The 18832-nt window shown below is 42.8% G+C and overlaps 2 protein-coding genes across 2 annotated transcripts in view; both read left to right on the forward strand.

Moving 5' to 3' along the window:
- LOC139727958 (protocadherin Fat 1-like) overlaps positions 1-18832 on the forward strand; it is a 172326-nt gene that overhangs the window by 144122 nt on the left and 9372 nt on the right. The window contains exons 17-28 of the mRNA XM_071638930.1: positions 302-1368; positions 1705-1858; positions 2292-2537; positions 3136-3525; positions 3888-4102; positions 4452-4589; positions 4889-5032; positions 5634-6639; positions 7114-7305; positions 8183-8343; positions 8947-9976; positions 10457-10663. Coding sequence (XP_071495031.1) covers positions 302-1368; positions 1705-1858; positions 2292-2537; positions 3136-3525; positions 3888-4102; positions 4452-4589; positions 4889-5032; positions 5634-6639; positions 7114-7305; positions 8183-8343; positions 8947-9976; positions 10457-10663 — 4950 coding nt within the window. The remainder of the gene's footprint in view (positions 1-301; positions 1369-1704; positions 1859-2291; positions 2538-3135; positions 3526-3887; positions 4103-4451; positions 4590-4888; positions 5033-5633; positions 6640-7113; positions 7306-8182; positions 8344-8946; positions 9977-10456; positions 10664-18832) is intronic.
- On the forward strand, positions 11185-18416 carry LOC139727899 (uncharacterized). The gene is made up of 3 exons (XM_071638870.1): positions 11185-11198; positions 12009-12805; positions 18175-18416. Exons 1-3 carry the CDS (start codon positions 11185-11187, stop codon positions 18264-18266), a joined length of 903 nt encoding a protein of 300 aa, XP_071494971.1. The 3' UTR covers positions 18267-18416.

Genomic DNA, 18832 nt, shown 5'->3' on the forward strand with positions numbered 1-18832 from the left:
CTTTTCTTGTTCTGTTCAAAGAGAAGTGCATGATGATTGAGCAAAAAAATAAAAAAGAAAAAGCATGGGAAAAGTTTATATTGCACCATCTATCACTATCAGCCAAGTTACTTATGGGGTGAAGGATAGTCAGGAACATAAGGGGGAACGATTGTTTGCAGTAAATAAGGAATTCAATAAACCTGGCATTCCAGAGATTTCCAAATGCTATCTCACTACTAGGTTGTTCTGTGTTTTGTCCACATTGGTTCAATTTGTATATTTGTCCAAGTGACATGAGGCTTATATTTCCATGCTACAGAGGGATCCACCTTCCGGTTTTTTGTCATGGCCGAGGACGGTGGGAACCCTTCGCTGAGCTGGGTGACTGCTGCTGAGATCTACGTCATGTCTTCGGATGATGAGCAGCCTGTCTTCGACGACGAGTGGAACCCGCCCACCATCGATGTCGCTGAAGACGTGCCCGTGGGCACCTTCCTGGCATCCTTCAACGCGCACAGCAACGCTTCGGTCACCTACTCGCTGGTGCCGGGTAACGACGAGCACACCAACGAGCCGACACGCTTCTCCATAGACGAGCAGGGCAACCTGACCCTTGTCAGCTCTCTGGACTTTGAGTCGGTGGCCTGGTATAAGCTGATCGTCAAGGCAACCACAACAACTGAACCGCCTATAGCCGCCTACTCTACCGTCCTTGTCACCGTGACCGATGTGAATGACAATGTACCCATCTTTGAGGATGCCTCTTATAATGTGAAGGTTCCAGAGAACACGCCGGTGGACGAGCCCATCCTGAGGGTAATGGCCATGGATGCAGACTCCGACCCCAACAGTCAGGTGGTGTTCAGCCTGGGTGAAAACGATGACGACGTCTTCGAGAAGTTCAAAGTGCATGACACGACAGGTGTTGTGACCCTCCGAGAAGCCCTCGACCGTGAGATGACCATCACCTACGATGTGGTCATTCAGGCGATGGACGCCGCTGACAGCGACTTCACAGCAACGACCACCGTCCATGTGACCGTCATGGACTTCAATGACTCGCCCCCAAGATTCACCAAGAAACTGTACACCGGAGAGGTCCTGGAGAATAGTTCCCAAGGAACTGTTGCCATCTCTGTCCAAGCAATCGACAGTGACGTTGGCGCCAACGCCCGCATCGTGTACTACATCACGTCTGGTGACCCGTACAACCACTTTGCCATTGAGAGCAACTCTGGGACCATCTATGTCGCCAACCAACTGGACAGAGAAGTCAAGGATTCATATCGTCTCAATGTAACTGCGACCGATGGCCTGTTTGCAGATACAACTCAAGTTGTGATCACTGTCACAGACATCAATGACAACTCTCCTGTATGTCTACAGGTAAGAACTCATCCCAGAAAATGCTCTATTTGCTCACACTTCAGAGTTACGGCTACAAACATGTCTTGTCAAAGAACGGTACATGCTTGATAGTGAGTTTTTAAACAACGTTGATGATCGTGTCATTACATGTTATGGACGTCATTGTCTTTATTGGATAAGGTGAACACTTGGTCAATGTAAAGAATGCACTCTATCATTGGCTAGTGATAGTAATTATTAGGTATGCGTTCATTAACCATTCACCTGAAATGCATTGTCGTGTAATATGAAAACCGTCTCGTTATTTTCGGAACTATCTGTTGAATTATTATGTTACTGTTTTCTGTTTGTCAGACTCTGTACACGGAGAACATTCGGGAGAACTTGCCTGTTGGTCACTACATCCTCCACGTCACTGCAACCGATGCCGACATTGGAAGCAACGCAGAAATCACTTACACTCTGGAGGGAGAGGGATCAGAGCTGTTCACCATTGAAAAGGATCCAGGTAAGGAACAAATTCCATTTCCTATATTCCTCTAACCTCGTAGATTGGAGAAAATCATTGGGATCCTAGCTGAGTTTGCATGTCTTTGATTATAATGTGTAGGTGTTAGTAAAGCATACTTTGTGGAGATGAGGAAAGAAACAGGTCTGCAGAAGAGTGTATTAACATTAAAAGATATTATGACTTAAATGGGCACATTTTTGAGTGCATACATCAGAAAGAGATCCATGTTGCATTATGAGGAAGGAGGCATGGTTCCATTATCTATGATGTTTAACTCTCGAGAAAGGCAGTGCTAGAGTTGGCCGAGAATTACGTGGACAGGGTGTTATTGTATTACACATGGGGCTAGATGATTTTTATGTATCTATTTTGAGACAATTCGAGTGTGGGGCCAATAATCAGAACATATGATTCACATGCAATATTTCAGGTGAAGGCACCGGAATAGTGCGCACTCTTGGAGAGCTGGACTACGAGATCAATCGCTTCTACCGATTCCGGGTCATCGCCACAGATGGAGGCGGGCTCTCGTGCTCGACCGGAATCTCGATCGGTCTCCTGGACGAGAATGACAACCCACCAATCTTCTCTCAGCTGGTCTACAACGTCAGCGTCAGTGAGAACACAACTGTCTCTACACTGCTGACCAGGGTCCAGGCCATAGATCCAGACTCAGGTAGGAAGAGAGCACAGTAGCTCCAGATCCCTGAAACTGCAAAGCTAGGGATGGGAACAAGTACTCTAGTTGTAGCCAATTATCTTGGTCATCTGAAATGTTTTGACTGTTGGAGCGAAGTTCTCATGAAGGCTCATACCTCATTGTGTATCATACAAAAAAGAAAATCAATTTATATTTTAATGCTTTTCCAGATATGATATACCACATGAAACAGTAGTATAAATATTGTGTGAACAAAGTAAGAATCTTATGAGCTCTTCTTCCATGTTATTGCAGACGAGGGTGAATAATAACATATAGAGTATGTGATATGTACATTTGTGATTATAGGAGTGACAGGAAGCAGCAATTTATGTTGCAAATGTGTAATGATGTGTTATCACCTTCTCTTGCATAATTAGAGCAATTGAGTCTTTATTCATGTAGTCCTAGATGCACTAATTATTTGACAGATGTACAGGATAATGCCATGGAATGAATGAATAAATGAAACTTGACCAAATATTATGTTAGTCCCAAACATTAACTGTGATAGAATCTCAAGTATTTAGCTCATCACGCCCTAATCCAATTCAAACTGATGACTTAAATGCAGGAGCTAATAGGCGGCATTACTTCACCGTGACCGACCACCGGGAGGAGAACGTGTTCTCTCTGGACAGCGAGTCTGGCATCCTGACGCTGGTCCAGAGCCTGGACAGGGAGAACCGCAGCCAGTACAACCTGACGCTGGTTGCCATCGACGCCCTCCTCAGCGACCTGACCTCCTCCGCCCAGCTCATCGTCAACGTCCTGGACGAGAACGACAACGAGCCTCAGTTTGAGAGCGACCTCTACAACGCCACCATATCAGAGGACGCCCCCGTGGGCAGCACGGTGGCCACCGTCCTGGCTCTCAGCCAAGACGTGGGCCTCAACGCCCAGATCACGTACCAGATCGTGTCGGGCAACGAGCACGGCAAATTCAGGATCGACAGTGACATCGGTACGTACCGGAAGAATCAAAGCGCGCTGTAAACCTGTTTGCATGACAAGTCGTGAATGCCAGTCTCTATTCATAGCGTGCCCTCACAGTTATGAATTATGATATTGTACAGTTCCACATATTGTGATCAAATGCTAAAGAACAATGGAAAGGAGATTCTTCATTTCAAGACTTGCATTCCTTTTTAAATAAAGTCACCTTAATACTCGCTTGATTTTAATTTCACTTCTAGCATATATTGACTTCTTCCATATATCTTGCACACAAGAATGATACTCTCTGACTTATAATAGACATATTTGGCTTTGGTATATGTTATTTGCTAATATGTTTCAACACGGACTCTGTTCTCGCATTGGCAGGCGAGATCACGGTTGCAGCTGCTCTCGACTATGAGATGTCCAGCACCTACTATCTGACCGTGAAAGCATCAGACATGGGAACCAACCCGCTCTCCGACTCCACCACCATCAACATCTACATCACCGACGCCAATGACAATGCCCCGCGCTTCAGCCGTGACATTTACTCCACCAACGTCAACGAGGCTGCAAGGGTTGGCGGGGATGTTGTTCAGGTGAGAACCTAATAGGGGATACCAGTTTTGATGAATTGCTATTCATGCCCACAAAAACATTGGTCTGATGGTTCTGCAAGACCTTATTCTATCTTAGGGGCATGCCCCAATTGCAAACTGCAAAAATGTTTTCCTTTGTAGTGTAGATCTAAACTTCTGAACAGGTTGAAAACATAATTGAATAAGATCAACAGATGTTCCTTTTTTACTTTTTATGACTTGAGAAGTTCAACTCTTCTCCTCCTTGCAGCATATTTGTGTGTATATACATCAAACAGTAAAAATTGATGAAATTCACATCTATATTTCCAGCTGTGATCATCATATGATTTTTTTTTCCTTGACGTAGGTGATGGCAACCGATGCAGACAGTGGGGTCAATGGGCACGTGATCTACTCCATCATTGATGGTAACCTCTTTGACCAGTTCACCATCAACCCCAACAACGGACTGGTCAGTTTGGCCGCAAAACTGGACAGGGAACAGGTGAGCATGATGGCGAGATAAATCTTTAACAAGAATTTTAGTATTCACGTAAATTTGATATGCGCTTTTGTCAAACTTTTATGTGGGGAACATTGCCAGATTTGCTTTGAGTAGTTCATTGTTTCTTGGTGCTGGTATGAGAATACAACAAGCCAATGTAGGAGACCTTTTTTCCTTCCTGCACAATGCCTGGTGCTCACTTGAATGGTAGAGCTGTGAGGTATCTTTCCTCAAGGCAAAGTGTGGGAGGGAGACATGGGAAATTGGCAATAACTGTGACTTTTGTGCTGGTTCTGCAGATCTCCTCGTACTCCCTCCTTGTGAGAGCCACGGATCTGGGCGAGGAACCTCAGCACACAGACGTCACCGTCAAGGTCACCATCGACGACATCAACGACAATCCGCCTTTCCTGCTCCAGCAGAACTACACCATCAGGCTGCAGGTAAGCTGTTGGACGTACTGTAGTACTTTACATTAGGCAACTACCAACACCCGAATAAACCTTGTATATAAAATTGGTATAAACATATGTGTATATATATGTTTATGTCATATGTATATTCATTTTTAATGCTCTTCATTTATAGGCCACTACCATAAGCCTATCAAAAGTTATATGTAAAACTGGCATAAACCTCTTGATATACACCTTTTATTTCATATCTATATTGATATTTGATAAAGATCATGGTATGAGATTTTTGTGATGGCAAGAACCAGGGGTCAGATAGATTGTTGCTTGTAGTTCTGTTGTGTCAGATACACACATATCATTTAATAGTCAATATGAATTTATAGTATTAAAAATTGAACTGTTTAAATTTGTTTATTTCGGAAAATATGATACCACTGTGAATATATGGAAAATACCCCATGCCTCAAGGAAAGTTATAACCGGGTTCATATCATATCCAGGCTTTGATTTTTCTTAGGTCAATGATACACTTGGTAGGACATACTGTAGACTTTGATGGTAGGTCAGATGTAGTTATGGAATAATCAGATGTTTGATCGAACTATTTTGTTGATCATTATTCTTCCAGGAGGATACTGCAGTGGACTCTCCCTTGCTAGCTTTGAATGCCACAGATCTGGACACTCCGGCCAACGGTGCCCCATTCACATTCCAGATTGTGCGGGGCAATGAGAATGGGGAGTTCAGCATGATCGGAAGCAATGTTCTGCGCAACCGCATCTCCTTCAACAGGGACGTGGAGTCGCAGTACAATCTGACCATCGAGGTGTCGGACAGCGGCAGACCCGTGCTATCCTCGCTGGCCTTCGTCACAGTCGTCGTGGTCAACCAGATGAACATGCCGCAGGTCATCTCTCCACTGACCATCACCATCAGCTCCTTCTTGGACACCTTCCCCGGTGGCTACATCGGAGAGGTCGCCGCCACGGACAAAGATCCCTACGACATCCTCACATTCGGCGTCGTCAGCGACAACCTCTTCCGCATCGGGGAGAAGGACGGGCACATCATTGCAATGCCTGACCTGGATGAGGGCTACTACCCAGTCAACGTCAGCATCAGCGACGGGCATTTCACCGTCTATGCCAACGTCCAAGTGACCGTGCAACAACTAGACCAGGCCATGTTGAACAACAGCGTCACCATCACGTTCGCGGACACGACGCCCGTGGACTTCCTCCCCAACCAAGCCATCTTCAAGTACACGGTCGCCAACCAGTTCCTCGCCATCCCGGAGGACGTCATCGTCATCACCATCCATGAGTCAGTGGAGAACCGGGCCAACACAGACGTCGTCTTTGCCATCCAGCGCAGGAGGCAGCGCGGCAGCTACCTCAAGCCGAAGCAGATCCAGCGGCAAATGGGCGACCTGAGCAACGCCTTGAATGATCGCATGAAGCTGGAGGTGGTCTCTTGGGTCAGTGACATGTGCACGCCTCAGTCCTGCGAGTTGCACTATGCCTGCGAGACTACGGTCACCGTGAATTATTCCACCGTTTCCACCTTCTCCACCCCTGACAAGAGCTTCGTGTCTTCCAGACATCACCGTGACTATGTTTGCATCTGTCAAACAGGTATGAACCGTTAACCAGAGAGTAAAAATGAAACTGCTTATAAAGATTATAACAAGTCCTTTTAGCTATTTTTTCTTGTCAGTTTTCGCTGCGAGAGTTATACATTGTATATTCTGACAACATCAGAAAAGCATAGATTCAAGCACAGAATTCATGTGAACATTCTGAATAAGAGGGGAAAAGAAATTGTGGGCTTTGCATTTATAAGCATTATATCAAGTCTCAAGTCATTTCATCCCATGAACTTGCAATGGTTTTGGACAACCAAAGTTAATTTCAAAGAAGCCATCAAAATTGTCTGGACAACATTGGAAAGGAAATCTGTCACTATTTTGTGTAGAGTAGTTACGCAGATCACACATGATTAGCTCCTTATAGTGTATAGAAGGGTGAGCCTGAAATTTGTGAAATGAAATAAAAGAGATAATAAGAGTGAATTGAGTATATTTTTTTCCTCCTGCAAAATCTCGGAAGACTCCTGTGTTAGCACTACTAAGAGACCGCCGGCAACCCCCAAGCCGCGACCGACCACCATCGCTGAGCGCACCCCGGGACCCATCAAACAGCCATGTGCCAGCAACCCGTGCCACGTGAACATGCGGTGCGAAGACGTGGGCAGATCGGACTACATCTGTACCTGTCAGGACAACTCACACTCCTGCTTCCGTAAGTCTGGATGTCTCCCACCATGGGAATGTTCCCATGGATGGGGGAAATGTTCCCCATGGATGACGGGAATGTGCCTATGAATATGGCCAATGTTCCCGTGGATGGGGGGAATGTTCCCATGGATGGAGGGAATGTTCCCATGGATGGGGGAACGTTCCCATGGATGGCGGGAATGTTTCAATGGATGGCGGGAATGTTCCCATGGATGAGGGAATGTTTCAATGGATGGTGGGATTGTTTCCATGGATGGGGGAATGTTTCCATGGATGGAGGGAATGTTCCCATGGATGGTGGGAAATAACCCATGGATGGGGGAAAAGGTTGATTATAAATGCTACACAGCTTTACAGCTCTCCAGCCATGCAGGGGTCCTGCTGTCATGGAAAACTTGGAAAAGTTGTGAATATTTAAAAAACAAACAAACAAACATTGTTCCAGGCCTTGAGAAGTCATTGAATTGAGAAAAATTAACAAAAAAGTCAAAGAAAATTCCTGCCAAGTGATTCTGCATGATTTTTTCCCCATTTCAGTGACATCCAAACTATTTTTCCCTGATCATCAAATTTGATATAATAGTAAACATTTTCAAACAGTCCCATATTGTTAAATGATATCTTAGACAAGTTACAACCATCCTAGTGATTCTTGAGAGCCTCAGCTTGGTAAAAAAAAATAAAATACATGTTGCCACAACCAAGATGTCTGCTCTTTTATACTATTCAAGGCTTTGTCAGTTTTAGTTTAAGCCAACAGATTTATGTAGCGTGAGTAAAGTTGTTTTTATTTATGGACTTTGTAATTGCCCAGAGAGAAACTCTTCGCCCTTCACCGTGCATGAATAATGTCCATCTGTTGCTCTTTCTTCTTTATGCAGCATCTGTGGACGAGCCCATGAGCTTTAACGGAGAAAGCTTCATCACCTACACGGCCCTGGACCTCTCCACCTCGTCCACTCAGCTGCTCACCAGTATCCGCACCGACCGATCCGACGGGATCATCATGTATGGGGCTGGCCCCGATGTCAGCGTTCTGGAGGTATGTTGGAATGATGCTCACTCTTTCTCCTCCTTGTTGTTTGTAATGTTTTGTTATCTTCATGTTGTTTTCTTACAATTTTCTGGAGGGAGGGGGGGGGAGGATGTGGAGACAGAGAGATACTTAATCACCAATTATGAGGGCAACTTTGATAGCACAAAAACAATTTGCAATATACAGGTAGTTGAGATTTTGCTTAGTTTTATTTTGTAATAATCTTCTTTTTAGGGGCAGGAATGAGATACTTCATATCAACAGTTATTTTGGTAAACTTTTCAGCTGTTTCTCTGACAACATCCAATACAAACTTGAATAAACTTTGTGTTAGATTCCATATAGAATGGTGCATTGTCATTCTTGTTATTGTTTTACAACGTTGCTATACTGATCTGTAAGTTCCAAGGCCTCTCCACTTGAAATATGTTTACTGTTTAAAAGAAGAAGGATTCACAGAAAAAAAATCACCATTTACTACACCTAGCTGAACTGCAATATTGCATTTACAAATCTATTACAGTGTATCAAACTTTTTAATTTTGCATTGTGTCATTCTTAACAGGTGTTATATGTTTTATGGGTTTGTGTTTTTCTTGTTCGTATCAGATCATAGGGGGCCAACTGACGTATCGTTTTGACTGTGGCAGTGGTGAGGCAACTGTTCGCCTCACACAGAAGAAAGTCAATGATCACATGTGGCACAAGGTGTCGGTCAGAAGGGACAACAACCACGCAGTGCTGACCCTTGATGACCAGTACAGTGCAGAGGGCACAGCACCCGGCGATAACCGGGACCTCAACCTCCAGGAAATCACTATTGGTGCGCGGCCGCCCTCAAACCGAGGCAGCCACGGCAGGATGCGTCGGTCCGTGGAGCAGGGCTTCTCGGGGTGCATGGGCGGCACCAGGCTCAACGGCGAGCCCCTTCCGGTGCTGGGAGATGCCGTCTCGCCCCACAACGTTGGCAAGTGCTCGCCGAACCTCCTCCCTCACTGCCAGAACAATCCGTGCAAGAATGGCGGCAGCTGCTTTGACCTGGGCTACAGCTTCTCCTGCCAGTGTCCTCCCAACTGGATGGGTGACGACTGCTCTGTCGCCAAAGACTGCACCTCTGCTGGCCCCGGTGCTGATGTGTCCTGCATAGACCCAGCCATCCCCCAAATTGAGACTGGCTTCCCCATGAAGCTGATCATCATCATCATCTCCGTCATTCTGGTCATCATCGTGGTGGTGCTGGTCATTGCGGCTTGCCGCTACCACCGCAAGAAGAGGCGCTCTCGCTACCCACCCGACGGACGGGTGGCGTCCCGCACCTACGGGGAAGACTTCAAGCGCAGCAGCAAGCTCTCGGACGAGTATCCTTCGGTGACGTATCCCATGAATCCCATCAGCGAACCGAGTCCGACTCCACCACCTCTACCGACTCGACCGACATCCTACACCCGCAGCAATCACAATTCGCTGAACAACCTGGACCGCGATCGCCATGACGACATCCAGCCCTATCATGGCCAACCAATCAGCCAACAGCCCAGCCTTCCGCCGGTCCCGTCCAACTCTGCGTCGGACAGCGATTCCATCGCAAAGCCAACATGGGAATTTGATGCTCCAAGCACACACAATAGTTGCATCGATGGTGAGTTAGATTTGAAAAAAGCCAGCCACTGTGGCCTAAATTTGACAGACTTTTGCATTGTTATATCCCTGACTTCACCTTGCAAAGACAGAATTTGCATTAGATGATGAATCTCTAGATGAAGAAATGAACCTTCACTTTTTTCATGTGAATATCTTTTGCATTAATTGAAAAATATCCTGACCGAGATTAGAAGACAGTGACATGATATCACTCAATATGTAAATTTTCCTGCGTAATCATATTTCTTGCCTGTAACTTTCAACTATGTCTTTTTCATTTAATTTGCATTTTACTCAGGAGACTCTCTTGCGAGGCAGTAGGCAAACCACATTTTTTAGACTGATATTGAAATTGTGCATGCCACGGGTTGTGGAGTTGATGCCATCACAGTTGTGCATATCAACCGAAGAATTGCATTCACCCTCTCCCTGACACTCCTTCCCTTCCCTTCCCACCCCACCCTACCCCCTACCACAGGTCGTGACAGTAATAAGGGCCTCAGCCCCCACCCCCTGCAGCACTCTCAACCCAGCATCCTCCCCCCCATCAGGCGGAACATCCCGCCCCTCAGTATGGCCCACCCCCCATCGGAAAGCCCCCCTGCCTACCGGCGCGTGGCGCACCCTCAGACCGACATGGTGTCCATGAGCTCCGTTAACACAGAGGACGAGGATGGACTTCGAGGTAGGAAGACCACCCTCCCACCCCCTTTGACTAGTCCCTTGTTTCTTCACTTGGACTGATATTTTTTGTATCGTTCCGTTCCCATTCAGTGCACAAACACTCCACTTAACCTAAGAGAATTGAAGAAAATCTCTGTTTTGAGACATTAAGTACTCATCTTGCCAGGGACACAAAGTTGTGTCGGTTTTATTAGGCAGTGGTACAGAACTGCTGATAGTGATTTGACCTGCAGGCGTCTACCGGTACTTAGGTTGAATTGATTAATCAAAAGCATTACGCCAAGGCCTAAAACTGTTGCTGTTTTCTGTAAGGTATATTTCACTAGACTATTTCACTAGAATTCACAATACGTTCAGGGGACTTTTACCTTAAATTTACCTCATATGAATGTCTATCAAGCAACATTTTGATATTCAATTAAAACAAAGTTTAGAACTGCATGTATTTACTTACATATTGAAAAGTAAATACAGCACATTTTTTAAAACCCTCTCGAAAAGCCATAGTGTTTATTATTTAGTATGACACTGACAAGGTAAGACATGAAACAGTGAACAAGTCGGTATATGTTTTTGTAGGATTTCGCTGTCAGTCAAAAGTGGAAAGAAGTGCTGAAAGGCACTCAGTGTCATTTCGGAAATAATAAAATCTTTGTAAAACAAGGAAGATGATTTCATGTATGAAAAACTCTTGCTCTACCACACATTTTTATGGGGGAGGATTTGTTGTGAAATAAATCAAATGGGATTCAATTTCAAAGTAAAGGAATTGTTTTGAAATTGAAAATAGATTGTCAGTTGAGTAAGAATATGATTCCGTGTAGCTGATGTCTGAAAGGGCTTTTACCTTTTTTTTTTTATATGCACAGAGTCCGTATGAATCAGCTATTAGAATCTTCCTTCGAATAAAACTTTTGAGAAACACAGACATATATGCACGACTTTTGCACTGATTGGATGAAATAACATTTGTACTAATATCATTTTTATATGCATCTCATATCTACCTCATAAAACACTTCTTCCTCAAGTCATGATTTGAGTCCATTCATATTCCTTATACTCATCCCTTGGTAAATCAAGCATGGGATTGTGACTGACTTGTACTCATCAACTGGTTTGGGGATGTCCACAATAATCTGCACCGCTAACCATCTCTCTTTTCTCTCATCTTTCGTCATTAATCGCATTTCTCTCCCATCTTTGTATTTTTTCCCCTTTATTCAACATTTCTTGCTTGCATGATGGAATGGGGTTGACATGAATTTCTGCAAAAAAAAATATAAAAAACAACAACATTCAACTGGTCATTGGTTTACACGTTGTCCTCCTGAAGTGAAACCTAGCAATAAGACCAAAGTGCCGTCTGTCTCGGCCGCGCCCAAAGGGGACAAGGTGAAAGTGGTCACAAAGGCGGTAATCAATGGAGAAGATGCCAAGGACCCGAGCAGTCGTGAGCAGGTGAGCGAAGACAACGACACGGACGCATCCGACGATGCGCACAACACCAGCAAAGAGGGCGAAATCATCGGACTGAATGACCTCGAGCAAATGGCCGCTCTGGCCTCCAAGAGGAACTCCACGTTCTCCATGGAGGAAGAGTGTTCCTCCAAGCGTAACTCGCAGAATTCGGCAGATGACGACGCCCCACCCGCCCCGGCACCCAGTGTCAAGTGTGTGCGCTTCAACATGAAGCCAGAGATCAACCAATTTGAGGTGCTCAGTTCGCAGTCGGAGGCGCCCACAGATTCGGAGAGTGAACGGTCCTACGCTGAAGCCTTGAGTCTTATGGAGAGGAGTCACCCGGACGGACACTGCAACGGCCACAGAAGCGGCGGGCCCATGGAGGTGGAACAGGATCCCGTGGACTTGAACACCAACGTGGACCCCACCGAGTTTGGTGTTGATGGTCCTGTGCTCGTCGTCGCCGACGTCAGCTGCCAGACTGATGATGAACTGGACGACGATGATGACGAACCGGGCGAGACAGAACCGTTTTTGTCGCCGGGGAGCCCTCTTGAGACGACGACGGAGTTCCACGACACGCACCAGACAGTGTACATTCACCGATCACCTCAAGGTTCTCCCCAAGACGATGAGGACGTCTGTAACATGCATGACGCCCAGTCTCAAGTTCCACACAGTATGTCAAACCTCGACTGGGGCAACACGCATTGCTTGCATGTTTGCATGACTCACGCTGTTTCCGTGGTTTCATTCAGAACACTTTTCTGTTGAACCAGTGATTCCTTTTGGAGGAGTAGCCAGTTCCCCGTTTCCCCCACTCTGTAGAATGTTCTTTTAAATGTGTTTAGTTCATTTCAGTTGTCATGGTCCTTGTTTATACCAGGTTATCACAAAACGCTGCACCAGGAAAAAACAGGCAAGAGTGCACAACACCAGGTCAAAATGAATTAAATGTTATTTGTATTTCATTCCTGGTTTTTTTTTTCACACACAACTGATCCTATCTTCTTCATTGATTGTGTTTGTCTGTTTGTTTGTATGTGTAGTGAAATAAAAAAGAAGGTTGGCAAATTTTCTTCAGGCAAGTTTGTGTGTTTTGCTGGCATCAGAGTTTTGTATCTGTGCAGGTAGATCATTCATTTCCTTTGTTGTACAGAGTTTGATGTTTTGAAGGTCCTTTTTTGTTATTGTAATAGCACCTTCTGTTTCTTTCTGCCTGCTAGTGAGCACTTAAAGCTGCACATCATTTTCATTAGATTTAACGTTTGGTGTATAGCTAGACCCAACATTAGGTCATAGCATTACCCAACAGTTTTGCAAGAGCCATGGGCATATCAAAACATGCGGGAGAGAATATGAACACCGACATATTGATAGATCAAGTGAAAGGTTAAAGTGATGATGTATAAAGGCCTTGTTAGAAGTTGTTTTGAGGGGCATTTTTTTTCTGCACATCACTTCTGTGAATTTTTCAGGAATAATCTGGGGAATAGAAGTAGGCAGGCACAAAACGTCATACACAGTAGCTGTCTGTTTCTCAGCATTTTAAATTCTTCTGAGTGTCCTTTGTTGAGATGTTTCCTGTATAGGCATTTGTGTAAGTTGGAAGTAGGGGTGTGTCTGGTCAATGGATGTATGTGCCTGTACCACTCTAATGTCACAGTGTTTGAGTGCTTCAGTTGTAAATCAAACTGTTACTTTAAACTTTTGCATGACAGTTGACGTGAAATCCACTTTACTGCGTTAATCATTTGCTATTTATGTACAAACCACCTACTTGATATACATGATTTTAATACCTTTACTGTTGTTTTGATATTGTTCATGAGATCTTTTATCATTTAATTCAATTTTTCATTCACTCCAGCTTGGAAGTAATTAAAAGTTGTTACGTTTATTTGCTGTTTTCTGTGTACATCAAATTTTTACCTTGGAATGCATTGGTCGCTTAAGCTTGAATAGAGTACTTGAAATTGAATATATTTTGTTCATACTTAAAGTATCGTTGTTGGTACATCCTCCTCCCCCCCCCCCCCCCCCCCCCCATTAAAAATAAGAGTTTGCAGTGGAGGGCCAATTCTTAGGGCAACAGGAATGATAGTATAAATTGTGTAAGGGTTTGTGGGAATAGATGGTGTTATACGTAAACAGAGAGGTGGGGGACCCATCTTTATGGTGTTATTTGTGAATACGTTTTTAGATGGTCTGTGTTCAGAAGGCAGGGGGACCCAGGCGTGCCCCTGCTGTGTGTGTTGGGTTTGTCATCTCAACTGCCTCTTAAGTGGGTGAATGAGAAGAGTAGAACTTTCAGCTGTATATTTCCCCTTTCAGTCACTTCTTGAGACTTTTCTCCAAAGCTTCTCTTCCCTTTCATCTTTCTCTCTGTCTTGTGCTCTCGCTTTCTCTGTAGGTAATGTCTTTTTGATTCCTTAACCTTTTTCTTTATTTTAGTGAAGTTATTTTTATTTGTCTCACATTCATACTTTTGATTGTTCTGAGATAATGTAAAATTATCCACATCTTGCCCTATGATCATCTCAAACGGTTACATGTAGATCAGTGAGGACAGATGTAGGAACAAATATCCAAGAACTATGTAAAATGTATTCTATTTTTTCTTATCATCCACAAAAGAAATGAATATGAATGAACCTTATTCACGTTGATGTTTGTAGGATAGTTTGTCAATCATTTCCAGTAAAAACAACGTGAAGCAAAAATTTGATTAATGTGAATATGTGAAACGTATGAAACAATATTACTCATATCAAGTTAAGTTGACAGACTAAATAATACTACACCCAGCGGAGATTTAAAGACCTTGCATGTTCGTGCTTGTTTTTGAAACTGTCCCGCGTATACTGTAGTTGAAATGCTGGTATATATTCAGCAAAACTTAGTTGCGATATGAAGATACCATTCATACTGTAATTTGAATGAACCTTGCTGTAGTTCTCCTCTAATTTTCAGTTTTATGGTACCAAGGTATTTGTCTTTTTGTTGTTTCCAAACCCTTCTGCCATTTCCTTTCGATCATTTTAGGAGAGTGTGACATGCTATTTTTATCGGTGTTTTTAATCCCTTCTTAATTATACCTCCCTTTTGTTTGATAATATTCATGAGAATACTAGTTTCTATTCAGCATATATATATATATATATATATATATATATATATATATATATATATATATATATATATATATATATATATATATAGGGGATATGCCCCCCCCCCCCTTCTCAGTTCATGATAAACTTACAAGTTTGGTGTGAATCCCTCTTCATCCAACCCACTTTAACACCAACGACAGACCATGTCAGTGATATATGACTTCCATATTCCCAGACTGAATGCCCATACTGTACTCAAGTAGTAAACTACCACTCCCCACCCCCCCCCCCCCAAATCTTGTAATCATTCGTGATCTGACAAACTTGCATTTCTTGAAATTGCATTCCAGATCGTCCGTCCACTTCAGCGCAATATTTGTGTAAGTCTGGCTACCTGTGAGTGCTGAATAGGCATCTGGCCGTGAGCGCTGCCGTACTATGTTTTGCGTTGCGGGCATCATCATGATTTTATTCCAATAGGCATTGGGGCTCGACAGGCATTGTATGCACACTCCTGCTGTGTTGCAAACTTTTCTCAGCTCTGATTATCTGTAAATCTTTTATCTCCAGTCAGATACTGGATATAGATACTTCAATCTGAGGTACATTCTGCAAGTCTCAGCAATAAGCCCTCTTCCTTTTTTTTACTTTTCTTTCTCTCTTATCTATATCTCTCTCTATATATATATCTGTCTACCTGTCTATTTATTTATCCATCTATCTATCTATCTATCTATCTATCTACTATATCTACTATATCTACCTATCTATTTATCTGTGTATTGCTACCTATCTATCTCTACTTTCAATCTATCTCTACCTATCTATCTATCTCTACTTTATCTATCTATCTCTACCTATCTATATATTTCTACTTGTATCTATCTATCTATCTGTCTAACTATTTATCTATCTATCTGTCTACTGTATCTATCTATCTCTACTTGTATCTATCTGTCTATCTATCTATTGACCTATCTATTTCTACCTATCTTTCTCTTCCTATCTGCCTATCTATCTCTACCTATCTCTCTGTTTCTCTCTTTATCTATCAATCTATCTATCTATCTCTTCTTATCTACTATATCTCTCTCTTTCTCTTTGCAGCGCAATGTGTAGCATTCTCTAAGAGCAGCTAGGGTTGTTTGCCATGGTGACTTGTGTCCATTGCAGGCCTCTTTCGTCTATCATTTCAGCTCATTCATTTCAATTTACAAGTGATAGTAGAAGTAATCCAGTTCCTCCTGGGGTGTGGCAGTCGGTTGCTAGGGGCAATTGTCAATTATCTCACGAGGCACGAGGGGATGATGCACTTCAGGTAGCCAGACTTCTCTCGCAAACATTTTGCGATCTGTTTTCCTAGAGTAGCAGCTGGCATAAGGGCAATATATTCTTAAATCTATCTGCAAAATTTCCTTGCCATGAGGAAAAGATAAGTTGCATTTAATAACATATTTGTAGACTTATGGATAATTTGTGATATGCAGAGAATCTGAAGGATAAACATCCGCATCTAGGCTTTGATGTGACGGTTTTACACAGTGTCTGAAAAAAAAAGAAGAAAAAAAGTATCTCCTCAGAATATCACTTTCTGGAAAGAGAAATGGATAGTTTGTGTGCCTCAATGTGGCAGATTTGAGCTTGTTTCCGGTAACAGTTTTCTAAAATCGCTTCTTGCGATGAAAAAAAAATGAAGGTTTTTTCTGACAGATTGGTAGTATAGCATGTCACACCTTTACCTGTTGTCTCCATGAAGTGACAAGCAGCCATAGACATAATACCCTGAACCTGCACATATATTGTATGATATAATTGTCCCATTCCCTGTGCATAAGCGATTGGTTGCGAATGTCCCCGTCAAAGATGATATCTTGTGGTACAGCTTAGAGTCACTGCAAGGATGACATTATCATTATTCTCACTGTGTGTCCATCTAGTTTCCCCCACCCCCTTCCAAACAAGTACTCTGTATGTGTATGTGTATCTATGACCTGTATTCATTTCCTAGACCAGCATGCCTCTAACTACTCTCATTTAATGATTACATGCCCGTATACCAGTTTGGCATTCATGTACTGTTGAGGGAAAATTACGTGTGTGACAAGGTTTTGACCTATCATTTGACAGTACTTGTGTGTGGCATATAGTATTTACCATGTGTGATATCATGTGCATGATGTAAGCCATGGATATGTGATTATTATTTGTAATATCATGTAGTTATTTTTTTTAGTTAAATAAACATTTGGTAAATATTGAGTCGGTGATTGACTTTTGTAAGAGTACAAGGCCTACGTGTACTCATTTTTTATTTCGATTATTGTTTTTCCACCCCATGCAACCACCATGGCTTTTTGCAATCATTCAGTTGGCAAGTTGTATTGATTAACATGTACACTGCTCAGGGTGTATATTTGTTGTTTTTGGTTCTTCATTTTTCATTTAGCCTGTGGATACCATTCATTTCTCATTTTGTTGCAATCCTGCATGGGGTGTGGAATGCAGGAACACTGTCCAAATCTTTTTCGTTATCCCCCCCCCCCCCCCCCCCATCTCCCATTGGAAATATGGTGGTGACTGAATAGGGGATTTGAAAACAAAGATGGAAGATAACAAAATCAAAAGAGCCCAGACGTAGATTCCCTCTCTCTATTTTTCCTCTCGCAAATTGGTTGGCAAGGCACTGATCCTGCTTGTGGCATTGGGCACACTGATGCATATTCTTTCAGCTGTTATTATATATATATGTGTTTTGTGTATTATGATTTCTTGCAACCTTTGACTATCTGTTACAGTAAACTATGTTGTATGTACACGATTTTATTCTTTTCTCTGTGTTTTGACGCATCCCGTCTCCTTGCCTTCGAGTCTTTACTTCCTAGCTCCCTGTTTTATTTTTCATCTCTTGTGTGTTGTGTCTACCTTTTTACAGCTCTTGGTCTGCTGCGTGGAAAGAAAGGTATTTTTTTTGCTCGTTACGTTTCCTGTCTTGACAGCATATACTACATGTACTCACCTCAATAAGGAGTGACGTTCTCTCTCTGTACATATATATTTATGCATATTGTGGTATACACATCATTGGCACTTTATGGTTACCATGACAACACAAATGACATCCTCAACACAACTCAACACATGTATGTTCTCATACAGTTTTTCATGAAATGAAACATTTCAAAGTGTAGCAGCAAAATGATTTGAGCAGAGATTAATGTATTACATAGATGAATAATTTGAATACGTTTAAAGCAGATTTCAGATTTTGTGAAATTGTCCCCCAAGGGATGATAAAATTGGTGGACAATACTTTTTTTTATGCATTTACAAAACTCAAAAGATGTTGGTGACATATTGCTGAAATATGCCAGCAATTATCATATTATCACAGTAATCACTTTATATTGATAGCAAATTTTTCTAACCAAACATTCAAGAAATCTTTAGGGATATGTTGAAAAGGATATACAACTTTATTGATCAATACTATAACAGTTGTGATACTCGTACTGCAGAGTTAAATTAAAGGAAGAGAAAAATGAGTAGTGAGCAATAAGTACAAGTTGGTACAACATCAGTAGACATTTGAT

Source organism: Diadema antillarum, unplaced genomic scaffold (genome assembly GCF_040938485.1).
Source record: "Diadema antillarum isolate AM-2024a unplaced genomic scaffold, OU_Dant_1.0 seq00000160_RagTag, whole genome shotgun sequence".
Taxonomy (NCBI): domain Eukaryota; kingdom Metazoa; phylum Echinodermata; class Echinoidea; order Diadematoida; family Diadematidae; genus Diadema; species Diadema antillarum.